This window comes from Desmodus rotundus, chromosome 9 (genome assembly GCF_022682495.2).
Source record: "Desmodus rotundus isolate HL8 chromosome 9, HLdesRot8A.1, whole genome shotgun sequence".
NCBI lineage: Eukaryota > Metazoa > Chordata > Mammalia > Chiroptera > Phyllostomidae > Desmodus > Desmodus rotundus.
The window spans coordinates 48,777,991-48,803,268 of record NC_071395.1 but is presented as its reverse complement, the minus strand read 5'-3'; the positions used below and the strand labels follow the sequence as shown (position 1 = coordinate 48,803,268).

The window sequence follows — 25,278 nt, the reverse complement described above, 5'->3', positions numbered from 1 at the left end:
AGGGGGGGCCAAGTTGCTGAGAGAATAAGGCATAAGGTGCAGCGGCTCTGTCTGGCATCTTAAACCAGACACCCAAATCACTGTCCCTGCCCCTATCCCCCATCTTAGCACCCTCAACAGCGGCGCGCCAGGGATAGGCCCTCCTCAGCTTACCTATATGATGCCCCCAGCACCACTCCGCACCTTCCCCCACCAGCCCTCACAGCACATCGCTCAGCCCCTCTCCACCCTCAGCAAGGCCACACCCACCTCTTCCGGCACCAGTCTCTGCCACACCTGAGAGGCCACACCCACTCCACAGACCCAACCTTGTGCCCCCTCCTGCACCCCCAATCTAAGACTCTGAAAAACCCCAGGGAAGAGGGACGGGCCCTGGTCCCCCTTCTCACACAAGGCCATTTTAGTCTGAGACCCAACAAATGCAGACAGACACATTATGGAGTGAATGGTTGAGGTGACCCAAAAGAAAAAAATTTAAAAACTCAAAACAGGAAAAAAAAAAAAAAAAAAGCTGGCAGGGAGCGAGTGAAATATTTAATGGCTGTCTGACTAAATAAAATGAGCCGAACGCTCTGCATCATGGAAGAGGACAGGCCTGGGCCCACCCAGAGGAAACCTGACCCAAACGCAGGAACACAAAAACGACACACACACCCCGACCATGCTCAGACAGTGGTTACGTCTCTAAGTGGCTAAACTGCAGGGTGCTTTAAACAGAGAGGTGAAATGAGGACAAAAGAAAGGTGAAAATTTGGCGTTGGCAGAGGCCGTTTGCCCCTGGCTCACTTCCAGTGCGCACCCCCGCCCCCATCTCGCTTAGATTCACTTTCTCCTCAGAGCCCAAAGATCAGACCTTTGGGGAACACAGCTAGATGGAGCTCGCTGTTGTTATGATTAGGACCCCTGGGGGACCCCTCCCCGGGCCTTGAGCCCCCTCCACATTCAAAAGAGTCACAGTTTCTGCTCACAGAAGCCGGCTGAGGGAGCAGATGCAACAGCACGCCACACACCCAGATTTCTCAGGGGACCGCAGACTCAGACTGGGGACATGCAAGGGGTGTTTCTGGCCAAGGGAGGGCTGGCATGGAGAGGGGAGCAGAGGCCCAATCATTTCAACCTGCTGGCTACGGTCCACACCCACTGCCAAGCACCCACCACAAGCCTTCCACCTGTGCCCACTTTCCCCTCCAGAAAAGTGCCGGGCTCATAAAAAGCCTTCAACTCAGAAATCCAACAACCTGGTCCCCAGGCAACACAGCAGCTCAGCAGAGGCAGGAACCACTCCGGGCGGAAAACATCACCGACACGATCCAAGAGAGCATCAGATTCTAGTACGCTTCACACTTAGGGAAAGGATAAAGTTGCATGTTCTCCCAAAAAAGACAGAATACTTTCAAAACGTGTGTTTTCCTTAGTTGGCTTCCTGGTAGCTGCTGCTGCCCTGTTCCCCTGACTGTGTCAAGGTTCAGCTGGATGTTACTGCCTCCTGGGAAACGCCACTCTCACCCCTGGCTGGGAAGTTCAAAGTTGCCAGGGAGGGAGATTCTGGGTGCGTCTCCAAAAAACCATTTACACAAAAGCCCGCTGACTGCCCCTCTGCCCTATTGCTCAAATGCACACACGGAGCTCAGCAGACTCTGGCCTCTGGGCCCTGCTTTGGGTACCCCCCGTTAAGGAAAACAAGAAGCCAGTCCCTAGCACCAAAGCTGTGAAAGTCCGGGCCAGGTGTGGAGTGGGTTTGCAGCTGCTACAAGTTTTTACATGTTAAAAAGAAAAAGTCCTGTGCACGTCAAAGTCTACTTTCCCACTGGTGGCCCTGCTCCAGAGCTCACTGCTCGGGTGTTGAAAGGGTCAGCCAACACTTTCAATCTCCTGGGGCAGCGGACCCCTCTCCCCCATGGTCTGGTGAGGGCCCTGCCCGCCCACCCCAAGCAAGTGGACCTCAATGTCACCTCAATGTCAGTCCTCAAACAAACACATAGGTCCAGTTTCAGGGTAGGAGGCAAGAGGGGCTGCACCCCAGGAAAAAGAAAAGACACTTTTGTTGTTGGCTAAAGCCTGCGTTTCAACCAAAGGGAATATAAATTACTTGGTGCCCAAACTAGCACTACTGTTTTAAAAAAGAGTAAGAATTTGAAAGCAAGCAAGCAAGCAAGTCACACCACATCCCAAGGCGGTCCTTCTGGGGCTGCTCAAGCTGCTGGGACACAGATCGGGGCAAAGACTCTTCGAGAGGCATTGAAGTTTGCGAGAATGAGTCACGTGATGGAGGAAACTCCAACATCCCTTCCCAGAGACCCAGGAAAGCAGGCGCACAGGTGGCCCCCGTGGTGGGATTGCAGTGCAGACACCCCTCCGAGCAGGATGCCCGGCATCCAGGGGCCTCCCAGACACCCTGGCTGCCTCCCCAGAGGCGCAGGGAAACAGAGAAAAAATCTTCAGTCGCCACCTTCAAATCAATCAGTGCTCTTGTGGAGGAAAAGGGACAGGAGGTATGTAAATTGAAATATTTGATCCGAATCAGATCCCCAGCTGAAAGGTTTGTCTCCTCCTGGGGTCCCTGGTGGGACGAGGTCTTGGGAGGCCTGAGTGACTTTCAGTGTTTGTGGCGACAGTTGATTTTGCCTTCTGACTGCTCCAGGACACCCAGCATCTCTGCGATGATGGCCCGCAAGGCCCTGCCCAGCTGGTCTGCGTTGTAAGGCTTGCCCAGGGGAGGCACGTGGACAAAGGCTGAGCGGCCGTGACTCTGGTACAGGGAGGTGTAGTAGGTGAAGTCACAGAGGTACCTAAGCCGCAGCGCATGGGGAGCAGAAGAGAGATCAACACACGGTCAGCCTAACAGGACAGTCTCCATCCAACCCCCCAGTAAGACACCCAACCTCTCCAGAAATCCACAGGAGGGAAGGAACACTGCTTCTCCCTCCCCAGACTGGCAGAAATTTTTCAAAACCTGGTAACTCCCAGTGTGGGTGTGTATGTGGGGAAACAGGCAGTGTGAGGTGCTGCTAGCTGGGATGCAAACTGCCCCAGGGGAAGGCAGTTTGGCAGGCTAGAAAATTACAAATGCACGGTCTTTACAAACTGATGGTTCTGGTTTTTAGACCCCACCTTCAGGCGCCATTTGCACAGGTGCCCAAGAAAGATAAAGTGCGGGCTGTGGCGTTACGTATAACGGCAGGGGAAGAGGAAGCAGCAACCTGATAGGGACTGAATGGCTGTCCCTTCCCCCACAAAATTCCTATTTTGAAGCACAAACTCCCAAGGTGATGGCATTAAGAGGTGGGCATCTTTGAGAAGTGAAAGCCCTCATCAGTGGGGCGAGTGCCCTCATAAAAGAGACCCCAGACAGCTCTCTTGCCCTTCCCTCCATGTGGGGACAGAGCAAACAAGAAGGCAGCCACCTGGAGGAGGGCCTTCATCAGAACACAACCATGCCAGGGCCTTGACCTTGAACTTCCCAGCCTCCAGAACTGTGAACAATACATTTCTGGGGCCTTTTGTTCTAGCAGCTCAAACAGACTTAAGACACAATCTGAAGGTCCACTGACAGAAGAATGGCTTAATAAACTCTGGTTTATCCACACGGTGGAATACTACGCAATCATTCACAAGGCCTGCGGGGGAGCCAGAGGAAGGCAGAGAACTTGCCAAGACCCGGTCTCGTGTCCACAACACTCAGGAAAATCCATGCCACATAACCCCGTCCACATAAGAGCAGAGCAAAACAGGACAGAGTGCTAAAGCCGCATGCGCAGGGTTCTATACACGTATGAAAACATGTAGGGGATAGGAGGTTTCAGTTTGTCTCATTTAACAGAGGGATCACCAGGGGGAAGCAGAGACAGCAAGAGAATTTTTCACAATGGGAACATATGAGAACATATTCCAGAAATATCTGTGCAATGTAAAACTAGTTTTAAAAAGGGACCGACAATAAATTCAGTCACTCCTACATTCAGTCAGTGAACTGAACTTGTCATTTGCTGCCTTTGGGCTGGAGAAGTGTAAGGAGCGTAGAGAAATCAAGGTGCCTGGTGCTGCCGAGAGCACCAGAGGACACAGCTCGGTTTGGGAGATTGAGGGGGCGTCCCTACGGAGGCGACACGTTGGAGCTGAGAACTGAAGAGGCCTTATCAGAGGGAGGCAGATTTGGGCAGAGGCCATAGCAAGGGCAAAGGCCCTGAGGCGAGAGTGATCGGGTGTGAGGGACAGGAGGAGGTTGGCTTGTGGGTCTGGGAGGCAGCGGGTAAGGAGAGGATGCAGGCCGATGCGGGTGGAGGAGTGGGTAGGGCCAGACCTCATAGTGCCTAAGGATGGTGGGGATTTGATTCCAGGTGCAGGGGGAGCTTTAGGAGGAATTTAAGGAAGGAAGGGACAGCATCTGATTTAAATTTATAAAAGACCTTGTTATAGTTTCCTTCCCAAATTCACGTTCACTCAGAACCTCAGAATGAGACCTTATTTGGATACGGGGCTTTGCAGATCTACAAGCCAAGGGACGCAAGGGGTTGCTGGCAGCCGGCACGGGTCAGGAGAGAGGCAGGGGCAGATTCTCCCTCAGAGCCTCAGGAAGGAACAAACTTGCCGACACTTTGATTTTGGACTTCTAGCTTCTGGCATTGGGAGAGAACACATTTCCGTTGTCCTGAGCCGCCAGGTTTATGGTTTTGTTAAAGCAGCTGCAGGAAACTAGTATAGAAACAGATTGCTCGGAGAGGGCAGTCAGGGTTGGGGTAGAGGTGGCAGGAGGAATGGCAGGGACCTGGCCGCAGCAGGGTCCTGATGGGAGGTGGCAGGGGCCTGGGTGGGGAGAAGTGGGCAGATCCCCACAAAGTGAGTTTCAGAAGCAGGATTAGTGGAATCTGTTAGGTGTACGTACTCTGCTCTGTGGCTTACGTGTGGTGAGTGCTCAGCCCACAGAGGCCTAAGTGAACACACTGGGCTTATTGAACAGCAGCCTGGTGGGGGGGGGAACCCCTGCTCACACCTACCCCGTGGTGCCCTACCTGCCAGCATCTTGCGAGATGGTCACTGACACATCGAGGCCCAGTGTGGTGACCCTCTCACACACAGCGTCCATGTCGATGATGGAGTCGATGCTTTCAGGCCCGTCTTCCACGCAGCACTGGGAGCCGGGGCAAAAGCGGCAGTTGTCCAGTCCTTTGTAGCCCTTGTTGTGGCCGCACTTCTCCAGCGTGACTGTGGTGGCCATGCCCGACACACCCACGTGTACCACTAGCTGCAGACAGATAGGCAGGACTTTACGGGGTCTGTCCATGGGATGAGGGGACCCTCAGGTCCAGGAGAGGGCGGCATTCTCACTAGACTCTACCTGGGGTGCCACTTTCTGACCTCGTGCTGCTGGAACAGACTCTGCGGTCACTGCCGCAGAAAGGCGTGCCAAGGAAAACATGCGGGAATGTGAAGCATGCAAGATGTTTACTGCGGCTTTTTTTTTTTTTACTTAAAAAAAATATATTGATTTTTTTTTTTAAGAGAAAGAAACATTGGCCCTGGCTGGTGTGGCTCCGTGGATTGAGTGCTGGCCTGTGAACCAAAGGGTCCTGGGTTCAATTCCCAGTCAAGGTGCATGCTCAGGTTGTGGGCCAGGTCCCTAGTGGGGGGCACGTGAGGAGCAACCACACATTGATGTTCCTTTCCCTCTTTTTCTCCCTCCCTTCCCCTCTCTAAAAATAAATAAATAAAATCTTTAAAAAAAGAGAGAGAAACATTGGCTTGCTGTTCCACTTATTTATGCATGAATTCGTTGGTTTTTGTGTGTGCCCTGACTGGGGGTTGAACCCACAAACTTGGTGAATTGGGATGACACCCCAACCACCGAGCCACCTGGCCAGAGCCACTGCAGCTTTTAGTACAGTCAAGTACTGGAAATGACATAATCAGCCGCTTGTGGGGGCTGGCTAAGGAAAGCATGAACTACGATGCAGTAGTTAAAATGCCCAAAGCAGTTCAATAAGGAATGATCTTCAAGACATATTGCCAGCCTGGCTGGTGTGGCTCAGTGGATTGAGCACTGGCCTACAAACCAAAGGGTCGCTGGTTTGATTCCCAGTCAGGGCACACGCCTGGATAGCAGGCCAGGTCCCCAGCAGGAGGTGCGCGAGAGGCAACCTCACAATGATGTTTCGCTCCCTCTCCTTCTCTCTCCCTTCCCCTCTCTCTAAAAATAAATAATTTTTAAAAAGACATATTGCCAAATGCAAAAGACAAGGTATAACTTCTAGGAATCTCACCTAAAAATAATCAAAGATGTAATAATCTCTCAATGGTCACTTCAATGTTACTTATAAAAATGAGAAAGAACGTGGAAATGAGTGGCATGCCCAATAACAAAGGATGGTTATATTAATTACTAAGAATTACCCATCAATTAAAATAATGTTTAAGGAGAATTTTTAATGACCGAGGTGATTAAATGCTCATGATAAAATATTTATAAAAAGTAGGGTATTACACTGAATACAGTTTCACTTCAACTATCAATTATTGGCGTGTGTACTTATATACAGAAGAGGCATTGTAAGAAAATTTGCCAACATTTAAAACACAGGCAGCCACGGGTCACACGTGGCTCCTGAGCACTTGACACGTGGCTGGTACAAGTCGAGATGTCCAGTTGAATGTAAAAGACGCCAGATTTTGGAGATTGGGCACAAAAAGATGTAAAATGTCTCATTAGTGATTTTTTACACATTGGTTACATGGGATCAAAGCGAGAAGAAAGCTGCACAAGTCGTCCTGGCGGGGGCGACCATCTGCAGGTCCCAATGGGGAAGCAGCCCCTGCCTTTGCCCCACTCACCTGTGGGCTGTGCTTCTCCCACAGGGCGGGAATGAGCCTCTGAACTGTCTTGTACTCGACTGGAATCTCATAGATGTGCAGGTCCACGCTGTCGCCAAGCCCCAGCTTCTCCAGCTCCTAAAAGCATGAGGAGAGGGAGTGTCATGGCATTGGGTGAGGGCTGCAGGGATGTGTCCCCTGGGGATAAACTGATCCATCCTCAGAAAACAGGAGGGTCTCCTGACTCTGGACAGAGTGGGGAGACAAGTGTGCTGGCCCACCCCAAAGCTCCTTCCTCATCCCCTTCCCCAGCTACTCCTCTCAAACTCTTATCTACATGTCCATGAGTGGCAGGGGTGTGATGCTGTGGCCCTTGGAGCTAGCTTCTGGAGGTTTGAACCCTGTCTGTGTGACCTTGGGCATGTTACTTAGCTCTCTCGGTCTCAGTTTTCTCATCTGCAAAATGGGGATAAAAAGTTCTTACTTCACAAGGTGGTTATTAAGAATTAAATGAACAATTCACAGTAAGAGTTCCAAGCAATGCTCACATAATGTTGCCTACTGTCACTACTGTTTCAGTGATTACACTTTTCCCTCTGTTATACCCGGTAAGAATTTTTGAGACGTGGTGCCTGGTACACAGCAGGCCCTCAGTGCACATTTACAGCGGCTCCCCAACCCCTCACGCAGCCTCTGATCATCTTGGGCAGGAGGCGGCTTAAGAACATCATGAGTCATATACAGAAACGGGCTGCGGGTAATCACGTGCGCCTTTCGGGGGGAACGCCCATGCTCTCCGCCAAGGATCCGGCCTTTGTTCCTCCCTGGCACAGCCGGCCACCTGGCTGGCCCAAGGCCAGGCGCACAGCAGGCCGAGACCCAGATCTGACTTACTGCAGGAACAGTGATCCTGCCAGCCTGGCACCCAAAGGTAGGCCGAGATATTTGGGGATGAAGATTTCTTTCAGCTCAGTATGAAAATCTGGGCATTCATCGTAAAATTAACACTCCGAATAATGACTGTTTCACGTTCCTCTCAGGTCTCGGGCAGTGGTCTGAAAATGCCAGCACCGGCAGACAGTACCCAGGTGAGGCACTGGCGTGACTGGCCCCACTCCTGCAGAGGCTTCAGGATTCCCTTAGTCGGTTGCCTCGACTTTGCCATCCACGTGGACCCAACCGCACACCCAGTCCCTGCAGTTTATGCTGGATGGCGTCTGATGCCTGGAAAGCGGGACCCTCCTCACTGACAGACAATTCTGAATTGCTCCCCATAGAGGATGCGTCAGGTCACCTGGGAGCATGGGCACCTGGAGGATAGGTGGGGCATGATGGGAGTGTGACTGTGTCTGTGGGGGGGTCTCATGTGCCAACACCCAGAACTGAACCCCATCCCTCTCGCCACGCCCACTGACATGCCAGACCAGGAAGGATTCTTGGAGAAATCCCATAGCCAGACAGATGGCTGGGGGTGGGGGTGAGGGGTTATGCTTTGTGTGAAATTGGTTTGAAAACATTAAAATATACTAAAGAGAAACTTTGTAAAATATTTTATTTCTCCCACAGCCAGTTCTCTTGGTTATTCATATTTTTATTCTTCGTGTTCCCTTTCCATTTAAGCCTCACCTTCTCGGTCTGTGCAATGGGATCAGAGAAGACATTCTTTCAAGGCTTTGCGGACTCAGACAAATCAGGCGCATGCTCACCAGTGTGCAGTCACACTCCTACCTGACAGCTTTTCATGCTGTCAAGCCCCTGAGAAGCGCTGGAGGTTTTAGGTCTGTGATCACCATTTCAGCTCCCCAGTTTCATCAACATTGACCCAGCTTCTGCACCCTGGAATGATTGCTATGGCCGCACAACACAGACTGACCACCATTCGCTTGCGGTTTCCTGGATACACCTGAGTTTTGTTTGGCAAATCGATTTGGAAAAGGGCACTGGAAAAATGAGTGCCCTGAGCGAGGGCAAAGGTCAGAGTCTGAGAACCCGGGCAAAACTGACAGTGGGAATACAAATTACAGACCTTTTTGACTGATACTGGAGCGACACATTCCATGGTCAATAGATCTCTAACTGAACTGTAACTGAAATTTCTGGAAGCCCTGAAAGCCAGTTTTTCCTGAAGCCATTAGAACGGACTGTGGGAGATACGGTTTTTCTTTCCAGTTGTCGAAACTGCTGCTCAAATCGCGTTCTCTCCAGAAGAACAACAGCTCCACCTACAGGTCTCTCCAGAACAAGCCTGGCAGTTCCTTATGGAACAGTGGGAAGAAAGAAAAAAGCAACCCTGGCCAGAAGAAATTGAGAATCAGGAAAACCCCACTGTGCGGGCAGCTAGAAGGCCAGGGAGGGCTAAGCGAGCCTCCCCTGTTAAAGCTGACCTCAAACCAAGGACAGGGACTCCCAAGAAGAGGCAGCATCCCTTGTGAAAACAGACCATAGAAGGAACACACCCGATAATTCCGACGCCCAAGTTTCAGGCCCACGGACTCATTTGGGGCTGCCACTCTCTGTACAAGAGTTAAGGGCCATAATGACATTGTTCAGAGCAGTGTGCCCAGGGACAGCCTCTGCCGTTCAGTATCGGATTTCAAAGATGCTTTTGCAGGCCGGTGGACCAAGACTCTCCACTGTTGTTTGCTTTCAAATGGCAGGAGCCAGATCCAGCATCAAAACTCAGAACTGCTGGGCAGTCTTAGCACAAGAGTTCGAGAACTATTCGATGACTTTTGGGGAGACCTTGAGCCAGGACTTAAAAGATCTAAAACTAGAAGAAGGAACTCTGTTATGTATCATTTAACTAATCTATAGCTACCCTGAACCATTTGGTATCTTTTTGTTTTGTTTTGTTTTGCCTTTTAAGAGGGGAAGGGAAGGAGAAAGAGACAGAAAAAAACATCAATGTGTGGTTGCCTCCTGCGCGCTCCCCACTGGGGACTTGGCCCACAACCCAGGCATGTGCCCTGACTGGGAATCGAATCTGCGACCCCTCGGCTCGCTGGCTGCTGCTCGGTCCACTGAGCCACACCTGCCAGGGCCCATTTGGCATCTTGTGGATATAAAATATCAGCCCAGAAAGTCCTGCAGGGTCTGGACGCCACTAACCTCTTTGCCCTCCTCCCGTTTCATCTCCCTTCTGCTCAGTCCCCTCCAGCATGAGGTCTCCCACATACCAGGCACAATCCTGCCTCAGAGCCTTTGCATTGTCTGTTCCCTCTGAAGGGAATGCTTTTCCCTCACTTTCTGGATAGTTGACTCCTCCTTAGCCTTCATGTTTTGGTAGGCTTCCCATCCTGAGAAGACTTCTGCAGGCCCAGCTCCCTTTGCACAATCTCTCGGGCTGAGAGAGCGTCCTTGCCACTGCACAGGACACACACACAGTAGGTGCTTCTGAAGGTCGGGTGAACAACAGAGCAGCTCAAGCCTGGACTGAGAACAAACACAGACCTAGCTGACCCTGCAGAAGCACTGGACCCTCCTGAGGGAGCCTCAGCTTCCTCAACAGTAAATGGGGTTTGGACTCGCTGCTAGCTGGGACACTCTTTCCTTTTCATCCTTTCCTACATTTAAAAGTAGCTCCTCACTACCCACAATCTCCAAATAAGTCTGACGGGGGGACTCCAGGGTTGGAAAAATTTAATTTAGGTAATAGCTAGTAAGCTTAGTAATCAATGCATATAAACAACTACTGTTCTGGGAACTGAAGGTGTGGCCCACCCTGACTCCAGGAGACCATAAACAGCCCCACCTTTGTGCCCCAGGAGGGCTGCAAGCCACCCAGACCTATCTGAGCCCTATCTGAGCCATTGTGTTCTGGGGAGAGACACCACCGCCCAGGACAGGGAGGAAAGAATGCTGCAGCTTTTATCTGATTAACTTTTTCCCTGACTTCCAAACTTACCTACACATTTCTTCTCCTCATAAAAAGGGTCTGTTTAAAATGAATTTAAGACGGTTTGTTAGGGTACATAACCCACCATCTTCTCAGATCCCCAGCCATCTGAATAAAGTGCCCATAAAGATTCGATCCCCGTCTCTGCTTGTTGGTTCTGGGGGTGACAGGCGGCACGAACGCCGGCTTTTCTGCTTTTAAGTCCAAGCGTCCATCAATGGATGAAAGGATAAATAAACAAATGTGGGTACCCGCACAGCGAAATATTATGCAGCCATAAAAAGAAGTGCAGCACCGACACAGGCTGCCGTGAGGTGAACACTGAAAACACCATGCTGAGGGGGAGAAGCCAGACACGGAAGGCCACGCAGTGTGTGCCTCCGTCTCCGAGAAACGCCCAGAACAGGCACAGCCGCGGGCACAGCAAGCGGATGAGCGGATGCCAGGGGCCCGGGGAGGGGTGAGACTGCTAAGGGGTGGGTTTCCTTTTAGGGTGAGAGACGTCCAGGACGAGACCGAGGCAGTAGTTACACAACATTGTAAATGTGCTAAATGCCTCTAAATTGTATACTTTAAATGGTTAATTTTATGTTATATAAATTTAATCTCAATTAAAAAAATGCAGCCCTTAATTGCATGCATGGTGGCTAGCTGGCTAGATTTGCTCCTCCCCCACTCACTGGCTGGGTGACCTTGTGCACATCACCCACCCTCTCTGAGTTTCAGCTGCATCCTCTGTGAATGGGACTAACAGTAACACCTATTTCACAGGGAGGAGGACGGGGAAACAACACGCAGGAAAGGCACAGTGCCTAAGGAGGGCTCGACACAGGTGAACTCAAACTATATTTTAAAACATGAGCATGCTTCCTTCGAAAAAAATCAAAACAACTTCTTCTGCCTAAAATGGAGCCATGGAAATCAGATTGACCCTCCTGTCTGGAACTACTGAAAAAAAAAAGGACAAAATATGTAAAAATAACAGTTTTCAGACATTTAGTTCAGCCAAAGCTGAGGTTCTAGAAAGGGTAAGAAGGCTACAATCTGCAGGGTGGAGCCCCAGATAGTTGGGGGAGAGGGGGCAAGAGGGGAGGGAGAGGCAGGGGTATTTGGAAGAAGGCAAAGGGGAGTAGATGGGGGGAAGAGAAGGGGGAAGAAGAGAAGGGAGGGAGGGAGCGAGGATGGGGGAGGGAGAGAGGGAGAGAAACCTCGAGGTCCAAAGATGTTTTGAGCGTCCGAGGGCTGATGGGCATATACACATGACGAGGCCAGAGACCGCAGAGGCAGAGCTCCTGGAAAAGATCAGAGGGACCAACGCTCACAGCTCACACGGGTCTTAAAATACCTGGTGTTCCCAGCGGCTAGAATGGGAAAACTTCGTGAGGAAGTCGGGGGGAATTAGCTCTGTGAATAAAGACTGCTCTGGTCCTGAGTAACAAAACCTAACAGCAAGCCTGGAAAGGATGACTCTGTTTCCAGTAACTTAATTGTATCCTAGAACAAAGTTCAAGAACATTTAGAGGAAATACAAAAGTATCCATCCAGCATGCCACAGGGTGAAATTCAGTGTCTGTCATCTAGCTGAAACTTACCAGGCATGCCAAGATAGAAAACTACCACCCAGAATGAGGACAAAAATTGGTCAACACAAACTGGCCCAGCAATAACACAAATGGTAAAATTAACAGATAAGGACATTTATATATATATATATATACACACACACACACACACACATATTTTAAAGCTAGACATATCAAGTTTGAAGCCACCTCACTCCAAGAACAGGTCCCATCCCCACATTTCAGAGGTCAGTTACTCTTAAGGGCAGACACTTCCATGCAGACTTATACACACCTGAGAAAACACACAGTATTTATTTTTACATCAACTGTATTCTTTGGCAATTGTGTTTTCTCCACTGAGCAGATGGTTTTGGATATCTAACTGCATTGTTGATCCTGTTCCTTCCATTTTCTCTGCTGCATAATATTCCACTTTGGAAACTGCCATTGATTTAAACATTCCCCTACACTGGGATATTTAAGCGGATCCCAATTTTCAATTATAAGCTATGCTGCAGCAAACATCCTTGTGCGTATTTCTCGTACAATGTGTAACACATAAAGGTAAGAAGTGGCCTCGCTGCAGTACCAGCAAGTGATACTGTCCAATCAAAGCTGCTTTCTGACTTAGGCTCAGTGCATCCTAGAGGTGGTTGGCGGGGGGCGGGGGGGGAGACTTCAGGGGTTATAAATGAATGTACCCCTAATCCCCAAGAGGAGACCCACTGAGCTATTTTCTATCTTAAAAACAAATTCAATGACACCAAAAGCACAGATAATTTTTTTAAATAGAGGAATTATACTCTATAAGTTTTTTTAAAAAAACTTCCGTGCAAAGGACACAATCACTAGAGTGAAAAACAAACTATGCAATGAGAGAAAATATTTGTGAATCACGTACCTGTCAAGGGGTCAATATCAAGCATATGTAAAGAACACCTACAACTCAACAACAACAACAAAGCCAACCCAGTTCTAACCCAGGCAGAGGATGAGAACAGACAGTTCTCCGAAGAAGATACACAAAGGACCGATTGTACACATGAAAAGATGCTCAGCATGATTAGTCATTAGGGAAATGAAAATCAAAAGCACCATGAGATACCACCTCACACCCATCAGGATAGTTCTTTCTTTCTCTCTTTTTTTCTTTTAAAGGAAAGTAAGTGTTGGTGAGGACGTGGGGAAACTGGAACCCTTGCGCATCGTGATGTGTGATGGGGCTATAAAATGGGCAGCCACTGTGGAAAACAGTACGGCCGTTTCTCAAAAAAATTTTTTTAAAGGTTTTATTGTATTCTCATTTGAGAGAGGGGGGGAGGGAGAGAGGGAAACTTCTATGCAAAAGAGAAACACCAATCGGCTGCCTCTGAGCCCTGCACATGAGCCCTGACTGGGAATTGAACCAGAGACCCTCTGGTTACGGTGCGACGCTCCAACCAAGCCATGCCAGCCAGGGCTGTTCCTCGAAAATATTAAACACATCCCTAAAAGAACTGAAAAAGACTTCAACAGAGATTTGTACACCCATGTTCACAGCAGCATTATTCATAATAGCCAAAAAGTGAGAACAAGACGTAATCCATCAGTCGATGCCCGCATAAACAAAGTGTGGTCTGCACACACAATGGAATATTACTCAGCCCTAAAAAGGAAGGAAATTCTGGGAAGCCTTGGGAATCTTGTTCCCTAACATCTGTTGTCAGTTTGGCTCTTACAAAAACTCTTATAAACTCTTGTAAAAATTCTCTTAAAAACAAAAAAGAAATTCAGACACTTGTTACAACATGGATGAACTTCAGAAACGCGCTCAGTGAACTAAGCCAGTCACCAAAGGACAGATACTGCGTGATTCCACTCTCATGAGGTCCCGAGAGGAGTCCGACTCACAGAGACGGAAAACGGAAGGGTGGGAGCCACGGGGGGGCGGGGGGGCGGTGTGGAGTGAGTGCTGCGTGGGGACAGAGTTTCATTTGGGCAGACAAGAAGTTCTGCAGATGGAGGGGGGTGGTGGCCGCACAACAGTGAGAATGTGCTTAATGCCAGTGAACTGTACGCTTAAAAATGGTCGAGAGGTAATCTTACATTATGTATACTTTATCACAATAAAAATGGCTTAGACCTACGCTTCCTGAGAGAAGAAAAAGTCTGTGACGATTCGTGACCCAGCCCCCAGGGGACTGGAGCGTGGGGGGGGGGGGGGCGGCGGAGTCATGCTCTCTCAATGCACCTGCACCCACTCAGACCCTCAAAGTACAAACACCTACTCTTAATTAAGGCAAACCTAAATATAGCAACAGGCGCCAGCAGCTCCAGCAGCTGGAAGGCAGTGGACACCCTGGCACAAATTGGCCACATTATCCAAGTCAGCTGTGCACCTCCCGCGGTTTCTTCTGCATTGTGAGAGCAAAACCCAGACTGGGTCGTCTTCCAACAAGGCAATTCGGTATTTATGATTATGCTAAGTTAAACTTTTCCTTTTGGGACGTTTTCAAATTTTTAAATTTTTATCAATTACTGTAAATCAATGTACCTTTTCAAGTTCTAATTATAAGCAAGTATAATGTTTTATTTTCATTTTTCTGAGTAAAAATGAAAATAAAACATTAGCCATCAAAAAAAAAGGCTTGAAAGTCAAGAAAAAATTTAAATTATATTTATCTTCTTATCTCTCTACAGAGAGAAAATTCGGGGAATCTGGGCATGAAAAGACTTCTTTGCACTATTCTTATAACTTGTCAAGAATGTTTTTTTAGTTGAAAGGGGATGAAGATGGTTGCTCCCTCTCCCCACAGGGCGGGGAGGAGGAGTCAGCAGCAAAGGCTCCACTCAGCCCTGGTAAGTCACCTCAGCCGTCCTTACACCCCATCACCCTGACGCCCCGTTCTCCCCCACCGCCCCTTGGAACTTTCCTGCCCAGCCCTTTGTCGTTTTCCTGTGGCCCTGGCAGCCTTTTCTGGCAACAGAAAACAGGTTGAAAGGCCAGAAATTAAAAGAACCCATCTCTCAGGCTGAGTGAGGATTTAAAAGGATTGTGTTTATTTGTTCTGAATTTCAATGGGGAAGTTGTCCCCAAAGTGAGCCCCTCACAGGCCCAAGCAAGTCAATTTGGGGGCATCGCCTCTGAGAGCAGCGAAGTGAAGGAAGCTGCCAATCTGATTAGTGACCCAGCCCAGGAACCCTCTCTGGGGAAGGGAAACCGTCCCAGTGGCCATGATGACATGGGATGTGCTACGGCGGATGCTGGGTTCCGGTGGCTGCCTGTCCCTGAAAACCCTCTCTGCCCTCTTCCCCAGCACCAGCCTGATAGCCACTTGCCCACATCGTCTTAGTGGTAGGAAATGAGCCAGGAGCCACAGAATGAGTCACCAGCTTGACCTAACCTTTGCTCCTCATGTCCTCTGGGTGCCCACCTAGCCCCTCTCCAACTGGGGGAAAAAATCTAAACTATGAAAACCACCATCAAAGAACATGCACACACCTCCTAGCCAGCAGCCCCACAGCGAGGTAGTCACCTATTCACAAAAGACTCTGACAGGAGCGTCACTGCTACTTTATTCTTAGGGAGCACCCTGACTGGTGGTTCAGTTAGTTGGGTGTCGTCCAGCAAAGTGAAAGGTCACAGGTTCGATTCCCAGTCAGGGCACATGCCTGGGTTGTAGGTTTGGTGCCCAGTTGGGGTGCGTATGAGAGGGGAAAGGCAAGCAATTAATGTTTGTCTCCCTCTCTTTCTTTCTCCCTTCCCCTTTCTCTCTCAAAAATAAAAAATATATATATTCTTAGGGAACAAACCTTGAAGCCCCCCAATGCCAATGTCAATAGGAGGAAGGGATGAGTCAGGAAAAGAGCCAGTTGCCCCCTTCACCAAAGCAGGCTAAGCAAAAGCAGCTGGCACAGTCGGGTACAGAGCCTGTGCCATACCTCCCAGAACTCCTCTCTGCTGACTACGCTCAGGATGGCAGCTGTCCCTGGGGCAGGATGGGGAGGCAGGGGGTAACTTCCTGGGTGGAGAGCAATGTCCTCTATCTTGTTCAAGGTATTGGAGACATGCGCGTAAATACTCTCCGAAGTCACGGGCCCAACGAAGATCAGTAGGTGTGGCTTTATGCAAATTATTCCCCAATTTTAAAAAGGGCAGTAAAGGTCGAAGAGCAGCTGTGAAGTTTGTCCGAAGTTATGAAAAGTGGGTGGCTGTAATCTCACTCAGTTCTTTGCCTCTGAACACTTTCTGTTCCAGTGGACCAACTGGTTCTCCCGGGGGGTTGGCAGCACACCCCAATTCCCACAGCTGTGTGCAGAGAGCACGGAGCACACTCCGTGAAGGCAAGGGCGCGGAGCCCCAGACGGAGCATTGTCTACGCCCTGTCTACCTGACAAGACTCCGCCACTCGACTCGTCTGACCGATTCCCTCGACCCCACAACAAAGACCCCTTTTGTTCCCTGGTTAATATCCTTAGCAGGTCTGTCTAGACTCACTGTGGCAGTAATTGTCTTGTGATGTCACAGGGACCTGTGACCCGGCTCCTCCTCGCCCTCTCAGGCAGGGAATACTCCAGACAGCCCCAAGTCAAGGGGTCCCCGTCCTTGAGACCTACACCCACCTGGGCCTCCTAGGAAGAGACACAAAGCCGGTGTCCCATAGCACGTGGGAGAGACAGGAAAATGAAAAACATATTCTCTCCTGCAAGAGGTGCTGAGGAGCACCATCCTGGGGAAAGACCACAGTGTGGAGGGTTCACCCCTCGGTCCCCAGAACTCCCACCTCCTGATGTGGCTGCTGGACGTTCACCCAGGGCTGAAGACAGAAGGTCACATGAGGGAAGGGGAGCGAGAGACAGAGAGAGGTGGAGTAGGAAAGGAAGAGAGACTGCGAGAGACTCACAGAGACGCCAAGAGAAATAGGGAGGCAGAGAAAAACAAACAGAGATGGAGAGAGAGATGAAGAGAAGGGGAGACACAGATTGAGACAGAGAAAGACAGACACCCACAGAGAGGCAAAGAGGCAGAATGGGAGAGAGAAACGGAGAAGGAGAAAGAGAGATGGAGAGAGAAGGTGAGAGACAGACAGGGAGAGAAGTTAGCTGGTCCCTAAGAGAGGAGGGGCTCCTTCTACAGATGGCAACTTGGGCTTCTGGAAAATCAGCTGGGACAGAAAGTAATGCTGACCCCTCTGCGCAACCAAACCCCATCTGTAGCCTCAGGTGACGGTCATCAACGGCTCCCGCACCTTCAGTCCGGACCACACCAAGCACACTCAGGGCCTAGCTCCCGAGGCACGGACTTGCCCTCCCCAACAGCTGCACTCCTTTCACAGGCAAATCTGCTTTATCCAGGCCAACTAAAAGGCGCCGCAGCGGCTCCGAGGGACCCCTGGGTGGATCGCGCAGACCACTCCGGATGACTCAGCTCCAATGACCTGGCGTTCTGGCACTGATGAGACTTACCTGCAGTGGCAGTGAAGTCAGCAGAGAGGCTTACACCTTGGGGAGGGGGTAGCCCTAAGGGGCACAGGGGTTCTGGAAGGAGGAAGAACAGGAAGGGGCTGGGCTGGTCCAAATCTTGATTCTAGGTGCAGGTGACAGGCAGGAGCCCGTGAATAAGATTCTGCTGCGTTACAGGACCACGAGCTTTTGGAGGACAGCCGTATCCCCCCTCCTGTTTTGTTTTGCTTATCTTAAACAGGGAAACAGTCAGATCTGGGCAGGTTGGGGAATGACGGAAAATCTCTTGCTCATAAACTTGAGGAAGAAAATTGAAAGTCTTCCAGAAGCAAGGTCTGGAGAGATGAGCGATTTTAACAGAAGGGGTGTTTCCCCTCGGGCAGTAGGATGAAAAGCAGTCACCCCCTCCATGCGAGTCCCAAAGCTGGGGGGTGGATTTCCAAAGATTGTTTAATTGATTTTTCTCCTATTTAGATGCAGATCATCATGTCTGGGGCCCAGGAATTCAGACACACGGCTTTGTGTCCACTCAGCCCCGTGAAGGCTTGGGTCTGAAACGCGCACAAAGCCAGACACACACGTCCTCAGAAACACGCTGTTTCCTTTTTGTCTGGGGCTCCAGGGAGCGGGTGCTATGAGCAAGGCCTCGAACATGCTCCCATCTGCAGGGTCCTGGGGACCCCGTCCCTCTGTCTCACTCATAAGATGGGGTAAACTTTTTATAAAAGGAAAGTGGCCAAGATTTTTGAGGTCGGAGTAGGGGTGATAAGGAAAAGTGGGGGCTCCAGCTAGGGGTTGGCCCATCAAGGTTGCAACTTGAATTTCTCTCCAAATTCAGGGCTCTGGAGTGGAAAGCAGGCGATGCCTTAAATCAAGCAGCTAATGGGCTAGGATTAACACGAGTTTGTCTCCGGTCTCTGCAGACCTGATTTATACAGGGAGAAAACGCTTCTCTCTTTCTCTCTGCCCATTGTTCCCGAGTCTGTCCCTCCAAATGCCCCATCTGACAAAGAAATTGGTAGGCTCACTGGCTGACACCCTGTTCAGGACAGCAGGAAAGATCCCCCCACCCCTCAACCAATATGCAGCCTTCTCTTCCCCCAGCTGCCGGGAGGTACCAGTGAGGATCACCGCGCCCCCCCCCCAAAAGGTTAGTACATCCCCTAATATCCCTGTCCGGTGCCCCCAAAACCTGGCTGGGGCATGGGGCATTTCTGAGGCAATGCCACTCTGTTTTTTTGGCTGTGTGACTCCTGATAATTCTCTCCTGGCCTCAGTTTCCTCATCCATCAAGTGGATGCAGGAGTAACTGCCCCTAACTGTGCAGGGGCTGTTAGGGAAGTTCAGAGTGCTGGGCTGCAGAACGTGCTCAGCTCCGCACCCGTACGCTACAGCAGCTGCTGTCCGGGAAGGTGTGCACATCCAACTGAAACATGTCACAGGAAGCTTCACAGGAGATGCTCATGTTGTGGATTCCTTCCTTTCTCTGGTGCCAAATACTGCCTGTGGGAGCCCAGCCCCAGGACTGATTCCTACCCTTTGGATCCGAATTACCTGGACTGCAATCCAGCTGGCATTCACGGTGTGTTCCCCAAAAGGACCAAACCCTAAAAAAAAAACCAGTAAAAGTAGCATGTCACCACAGAGTGGCCTTTCCCAGCCTGCCCAGGGTCAGGCTGCTGCCTCCATCTGGGAGAACAGGGCAAGGAGCTGCAGGCGCAGCTGACACCTGGGACAATGTTGGGGGCCTGTCCTGAGTTCTGGGGCACACCCAGTGGTGCTTCAGAGCTGCCCCCCACCCCCACACACTGGTCTGCTCTTAACTGAAGCTGTGTGTCCTCTCCTGTCCTTACTTTCCCATGCTCTTGTGCCGGCAAAAGGCCAGTGGCCTCCTTTTGCCCCAGAAAAGGCTGGTCTTGCTCCCTTCTCAACTTCCTCCCCTGTCCTTGACTCAGCAAATAATTATTTTATCACTGTTCCTGGGGGGCCTCTCCCCCATTCTGGAAATGCAGGGGGCTGTAGGCACTGTGCAAATTACCACCGAATGAAGAATGGCCCTTAAGGGGTGCACGTGGGTGCCCCCCAGGCCAGGCTGTCCGGACATCATCCCACTACCCTCCTCACCACTTGCTCAAACTCCAGCCCCATTTAGGAACCAAGACAGTCACCCAGAAATGTGTCAGGTGCTCTGTGTGCACTGTAGCATTCGGCCACACTGCACCCCCTTTCAGGAAAGGGGGTTTCCTGGGCCCATTTTACAGAAGCCGGACTGAAGCCCAAAGTGGTTAAGCCAGCTGCCCCAGGTCACACAGGGAGAAGATGGAAGAGTTGAGATTCAAACCCAGACCCATGAGTCTATGGCTTCCCTCTTCTCATTACCCTGTCACCCTGCCTAAAAAATATAAACATCTCCAAGAGAGGATGCCCTGGAAGTGTGGGTCACTACAGTTGGGCTGAGGGTCCCGGGTAGGGTCAAAACCCCGGGGAAGGATGCTGTGCCTTGGAAGAGCTGGACTCCATCCCCCAAGCTGAGTCAGGACCTCTCCACTCCCTCCCTTCTCTGAGACTCAGTGTCCCCCTCTGCGAAACGGAGACAGTTCAGATGTCATGAGCTCATGCAAGGAAAATGCTCAGTGGATAGCTGCCTGCAGTCAGCAACAGAGCAACGAATAACCAGATACAGGAGGGCTGCCAGAGGTGGTGACCTTACCCCCATCACACACACCTGTTAGTCAGGTGAGTGGCTTCTTCCGGGGAATTCCAGGACCAGTTCCACCCTCCCAGATCACAGAACACGTCTGTGTGAACCTTATCTGGATTTCTCACTGGGACCACTCCAGGAGGCGAGCCAAAATGACCCCCCAGCCTCACGCCTGGCAGAAGTTGATGCCCACGTGGTCCCAAGTCTCGAGGTGGAACAGGTACTTTAAGGGAGTTGGTGACAGCGAGGGGCAGTCTCGCTCACAAACAGCCTGGGCAGAAAAGATTTTATCAAGACGGTGCCTGGGACAACCAGGAGAGTGGCCCGGCATCCGAGGTCCCCTGAGTTCCACCTGGCCTGTCCAGGGTAGGAGGGGAGTGGAGAGCAGCGCCCCATTAGCTCAGGACTGGGGAGCAGTGGCTGTCAGGAGGTTCATCTATCACCGGGGCACTTCCTGCCCGCAAATCGGCCTTTGTCCCCTGGGGCCGGGGTGGGGACAGGCCCGACCTCGGGAGGGGCAGGGAGGAGTAGTCCAGTCTAGCTCACCCGCGGGGCAGACGAAACAGGCAGGTGCCCGTAGGGTCACCGTGTCCACCCGAGGAAGGAGGGACGCCAGAAGAGCCTGCTCAGCGCGGGGAACTGGACTGGATCCCCACACCCCTTCCTGCCCCGACCCTGACACTGGGGTGCCCCCTTCTTCACTTTCTACGTTGCACGGACCGAGCTGAGCTCCCGCGGGCGATGACATCTTCCAAACGTGGCATGACTTTCCAGCACCTGCTTGGCCCGGGCAACCGCACCCCACCCCCGGTCCCGCCCGCCCCCGGCCCGACTGCCGCCATCGGCGCGTACCCGTCACCACCACCGCCTTCCGGGGCTGCTCCATGGCGTTTGGGCTTTGCCTCAGACCAGCTGGGGTCCGGACTGGCGCCGTTCTACGCCACCGAGGCCCGGCCCCCAGCCACGCCCCAGTCACGTCCACGCCCCTGGTCCCGCCCCACCCTGGCCGCTGGGCGTGCGCGCCCCCGGGGGGGGGGGGGGGCCCCGAGACGTGTGCATGCGCAGCCTGGCATTCAACCCTGGAACGCCCGGCTCCTAGCCACCCACAGCTTCAGATTCTCACTTGAAATATGAGGACAGTTCTTCCGTAGGGTGTGGCCACTTGAACTCCCTGATTCAGGCGCTGAGGTCACTTATTCCGCAAGTGTTCAGAGGGCCTGCCGTGAATATTTGGGAGTTCTCCCACTTCCCTGCGAGCAAAACTCCTTTGTTCATCCCGTTTTACAGATGGGGAACCTGAGGCACAGTTCGGAAGGCCACTAGGCTAGACTCTCTGGGGTCACAGAAGTGACAATGCAGGCCAGGAAGTTGAGCTAGGGAAGAGTCGAGTGGCACTGGAAGGTTCCCTGCAGGCTTCTATGTTGCTAAGGAGGCTGATGGGGCCCAGACTTCAGCCTCCCCTCCCTCCATCTCCCACACACAACTCAGCAGTCCTCCAAGGACCTAACAGTCCCACCCCAGGGCCTCTGCACTTGCTGTTCCTTCAGTTACCACGAACTGCTTCCTCTCCTTCTGGGCTCAGCTGGAACATCACCTCCTCCTAGAAGCCCTCCCTGGCTGTCACCTCCTCCTTCAGGCCCTCCTTACCTCCCTGAATGGAATCACCACCACCCCAGGAGACCCTTCTCATTTCCTTACTTCATTCTCTCCTTAGCAACGATCACATTCAGAAATCACTCCTTTATAGGTATTGCTTTTCTGGTCTATTTCCCATTTCCTCCGACATAGGGGTTAGGACTTTCATGCCAAAGGGTGTGTCTCTATTATCAATGACCCTGCACCCAGTATGAGCCTGGCACACAGTTGGTCCCCCACCAGTGTTCATCAGAGGCCAGAATTCCTCCAAAAACAGCCAGAAAAATAAAGTTTTTGAGTTTCTTGCCACATCTTCAGAAACAGGGCTGGACCTTAGACTTGGTCACTAACATCTCATTCTAAGCAGCCTTGGCCCGAATTAGCCAGGGTGCTGCTGAAGTATCAGCTACCTCTGGCCTGGGGCCTCAGAATACCCAGAGCCCCAATTGCAAACTCAGACTGGAGGTCACCTACTCAGCAGCTATTTGGGTCTCTGGCAGCTTCAGGTAGAATTCAGAAAATTCGGAGCAGGCCTGGTCTGCCTGTGGGAGTGAGCCCCAAACCAAGTGGGAGAAGAGAACAGAATGAAAACCTGAACCAGAATCAGGTTTTATAGCTCAAACATGAGTAAGTAGTTGATGCAAAGTGCACATGTTACTAGGAGCCTGGATGTGAAGAGGAGGTCACAATAGGTTTCATTTCCCCCCATCACACCAGAAAAAAGGGAGGAAAACTGTTTAACACCCAGAGTCAACACTGAGGAGAAACGAGGTAATGATAAAAATCCATGCAAGGTACTAAAGTTCAAAGTGGAAGACAGGGAATCATTACATTTTGAGGTTAGTCATTGAAGAGTTCTCGGAGCAGCTATGCATTAATGCAGGTTGACAATTGCCAGGGACAAAGTCCAAACTCCAGATTAAGCAATAAAAACCAAGTTCTTGGGCTCATGTAAGTGGAAAGTCAGACCTAATGGCTTCAGGCATAGCTGGATCCAGGGGCATAAACCGTCCTCCCTGTCCACCAAGTAGCTCTGCTCTTATGTATGTTGAATTCTTGTGCATGCTGGAACCGGATGGCACTGGGCTTTTTACTCTCTCACTTGTAAATCTATTTCACTTTTAACAATCTCCATGGAAAGCACCCTTTGGTACCATCCTAGCCCTCAGTATCCCTCTCAAGGGAGATGCTAATTAGCCTTGGTTAGTCATGTGCTTCTCCTTTAACCAATCACTACAACCAGGAGAATGGAGAACTCTGGCCACCCCTATGTTGAAAGGACCAACAAATACCGCAGTGACCTCAGTCTACCACATGGGGTCACCCAAGCAGAGTTTTCAAGGATGAAATAGGAGTTTGCCAGTTGGGCAAAAGAAAGCCACTGCACATAGAAAGATCTAGAAAAGGCACAGAAAGAGTAATGCAGCACAAGAACTTTTTCCTACTTCCACCACTGTATTAATGCTGGGACATTTCATGTACCCCAGTTTCTGCTGTTTACATCAAGCAGCCTTTACCCTTAATAAACAAGACCTGGCGGGTCAGCAGTTAGAACAACCGGGTTGGCCGCCTACCAGTGCCCTGCACACATCCCAGACCTCGCCAGCTCCCCTGGGAGAAGCCCTGGGCTGATGATAGATGGGACTTGAAGAATAAATGCTCCAGCAGCCCTGACCCTGGACGGGACCACAATGAGACGTGAGCTCTTTTTTAAAAGAAAATTTTATTGATTGATTGATTTAAACAATTTTTTAATCCTCACCTGAGGGTATGTTTATTGATTTTAGACAGAGAGGAAGTGAGAAGGAAAGACAGACATCAATCTGTTGTCCACCTATGCATTCATTGGTTGCTTCTTATATGTGCCCTGCCCAGAGATGGAATCCGCAATCTTGGCGTATCCGAGCAACTGCTCCAACCAACGGAGCTACTCTGCCAAGGCTGAGAGTGAGCTCTCATGCTGCTTCCCTGAGGTCCCCAGCTGGACTGGCCCCCAGTTGCTTTCTGCCTCACGTACTATTGGTGCCCCATGCAGAGATCCTTCCCTCCCTGTATCAGGTCTCCATCCCCAGTGGGGCTTCCTGGAGTCACCCCTTGAATACACTATGTGCCCTTGAGTACTCACCTCAGGACCAGCTTCGGAAGGCCAACTGTTGGTCCAGGGACAGCAAATGCCTGGCAATTTATATGGCTTTCACATTTGATCAGTCTACTAACACAACTTAGATTATGTTCTAAGTCCGGGTACCTGCATGACCTTATTTGAAATAAGATCTTTGCAGATGTAATTAAGGATCTGAAGATGACATTATTGTGGATTTACACTGGGTCTCTTAAGAGAAAGGAGTGTCCTTATAACAGAAAGGAGAGGAAGATTTAGGCACAGAGAAGAAAGCCGTTGCAGAGAGAAACAGATTGGAGTGATATGTCCACAAGCCAAGGAACTTACAAGGACTGCCAACAAATAGCAGAAGCTGGGGGAGCAGCCTGGGAGGAATCGTTCCTCAGGGCCTTCTGGAGGCAGCAACCCTGCTGACACCTTATCAGACTTCTGAATCAAGTTCTATTGTTTTAAGCCACCCAGTTTGCGATTTGTTACTGCAGCCGAAGGAAAGAACCCATTTGCCTATTTATTTTGTTCAGTGTACGTTTCCCCAACTGACTCCTAAGCCCAAGGAGAGCCGGTTTTCACAGGTTTGTTCGCTTGTGTTTCCAAGAGCAGCCAAGTGGAAGGTGCTCGACGGTATGCGCCAGGTGTCGTCCAAAGTGCTTTTTTGTGGTTTAACTCGTTTCATCCTCACTGCAACCTTCTAGAGCAGACACTATCATTACACCTATTTTACAGGGCGGGACAAGTAAGGCTCAGAGGGGCACAGTCAGGATTCCAACTTACCAAATGATGGCCTTGGATAAGAATCGACTACAACAGTGAAAATCAGAAGAGTAGGAGCCAGAAAGCCCTTCCTATAGCCGTGGAGCGTCGGTTTCTCCAGCTGCAAGTTGGAAGGAGGAACCAGCTTTGCCCACAGCGTGGAGCCCAGATCACCATCGGTTCTACTTAAGCCAGAATCCTTACCCATAAGGCCTCCAGCGCCGGCGCACGTAGCTCTGCTCCCTTTTGCAGCACTCGCCGCGATACTTTACGGCTCTCTCCCTTATTCCTCAGGCGGGAACACCGCCCGCCCTGCCCCTAGTGCCTAGCAGGCCCCGCCCTACTCCACGCGCATTGGTTGCCC

General features: G+C 50.9%; 1 protein-coding gene across 3 annotated transcripts; it reads right to left on the bottom strand.

Moving 5' to 3' along the window:
- On the bottom strand, positions 1-25,249 carry PGPEP1 (pyroglutamyl-peptidase I). Of its 3 annotated transcripts, none has more exons than XM_071219222.1 (5): positions 21,260-21,388; positions 19,261-19,313; positions 6,826-6,942; positions 5,010-5,242; positions 1-2,749 (listed from the first exon to the last, which is right to left on the bottom strand). In XM_071219222.1, exons 1-5 carry the CDS (start codon positions 21,291-21,293, stop codon positions 2,521-2,523), a joined length of 666 nt encoding a protein of 221 aa, XP_071075323.1. In that variant the 5' UTR covers positions 21,294-21,388; the 3' UTR covers positions 1-2,520. The 3 variants fall into 3 exon arrangements, with proteins under 3 accessions (XP_071075323.1, XP_053767159.1, XP_053767161.1); XM_053911184.2 differs by lacking the exon at positions 21,260-21,388 and adding an exon at positions 24,936-25,249 and having other exon boundaries at positions 2,461-2,789; XM_053911186.2 differs by having other exon boundaries at positions 2,461-2,789.
- Between the last annotated feature and the right edge of the window lie 29 nt (positions 25,250-25,278).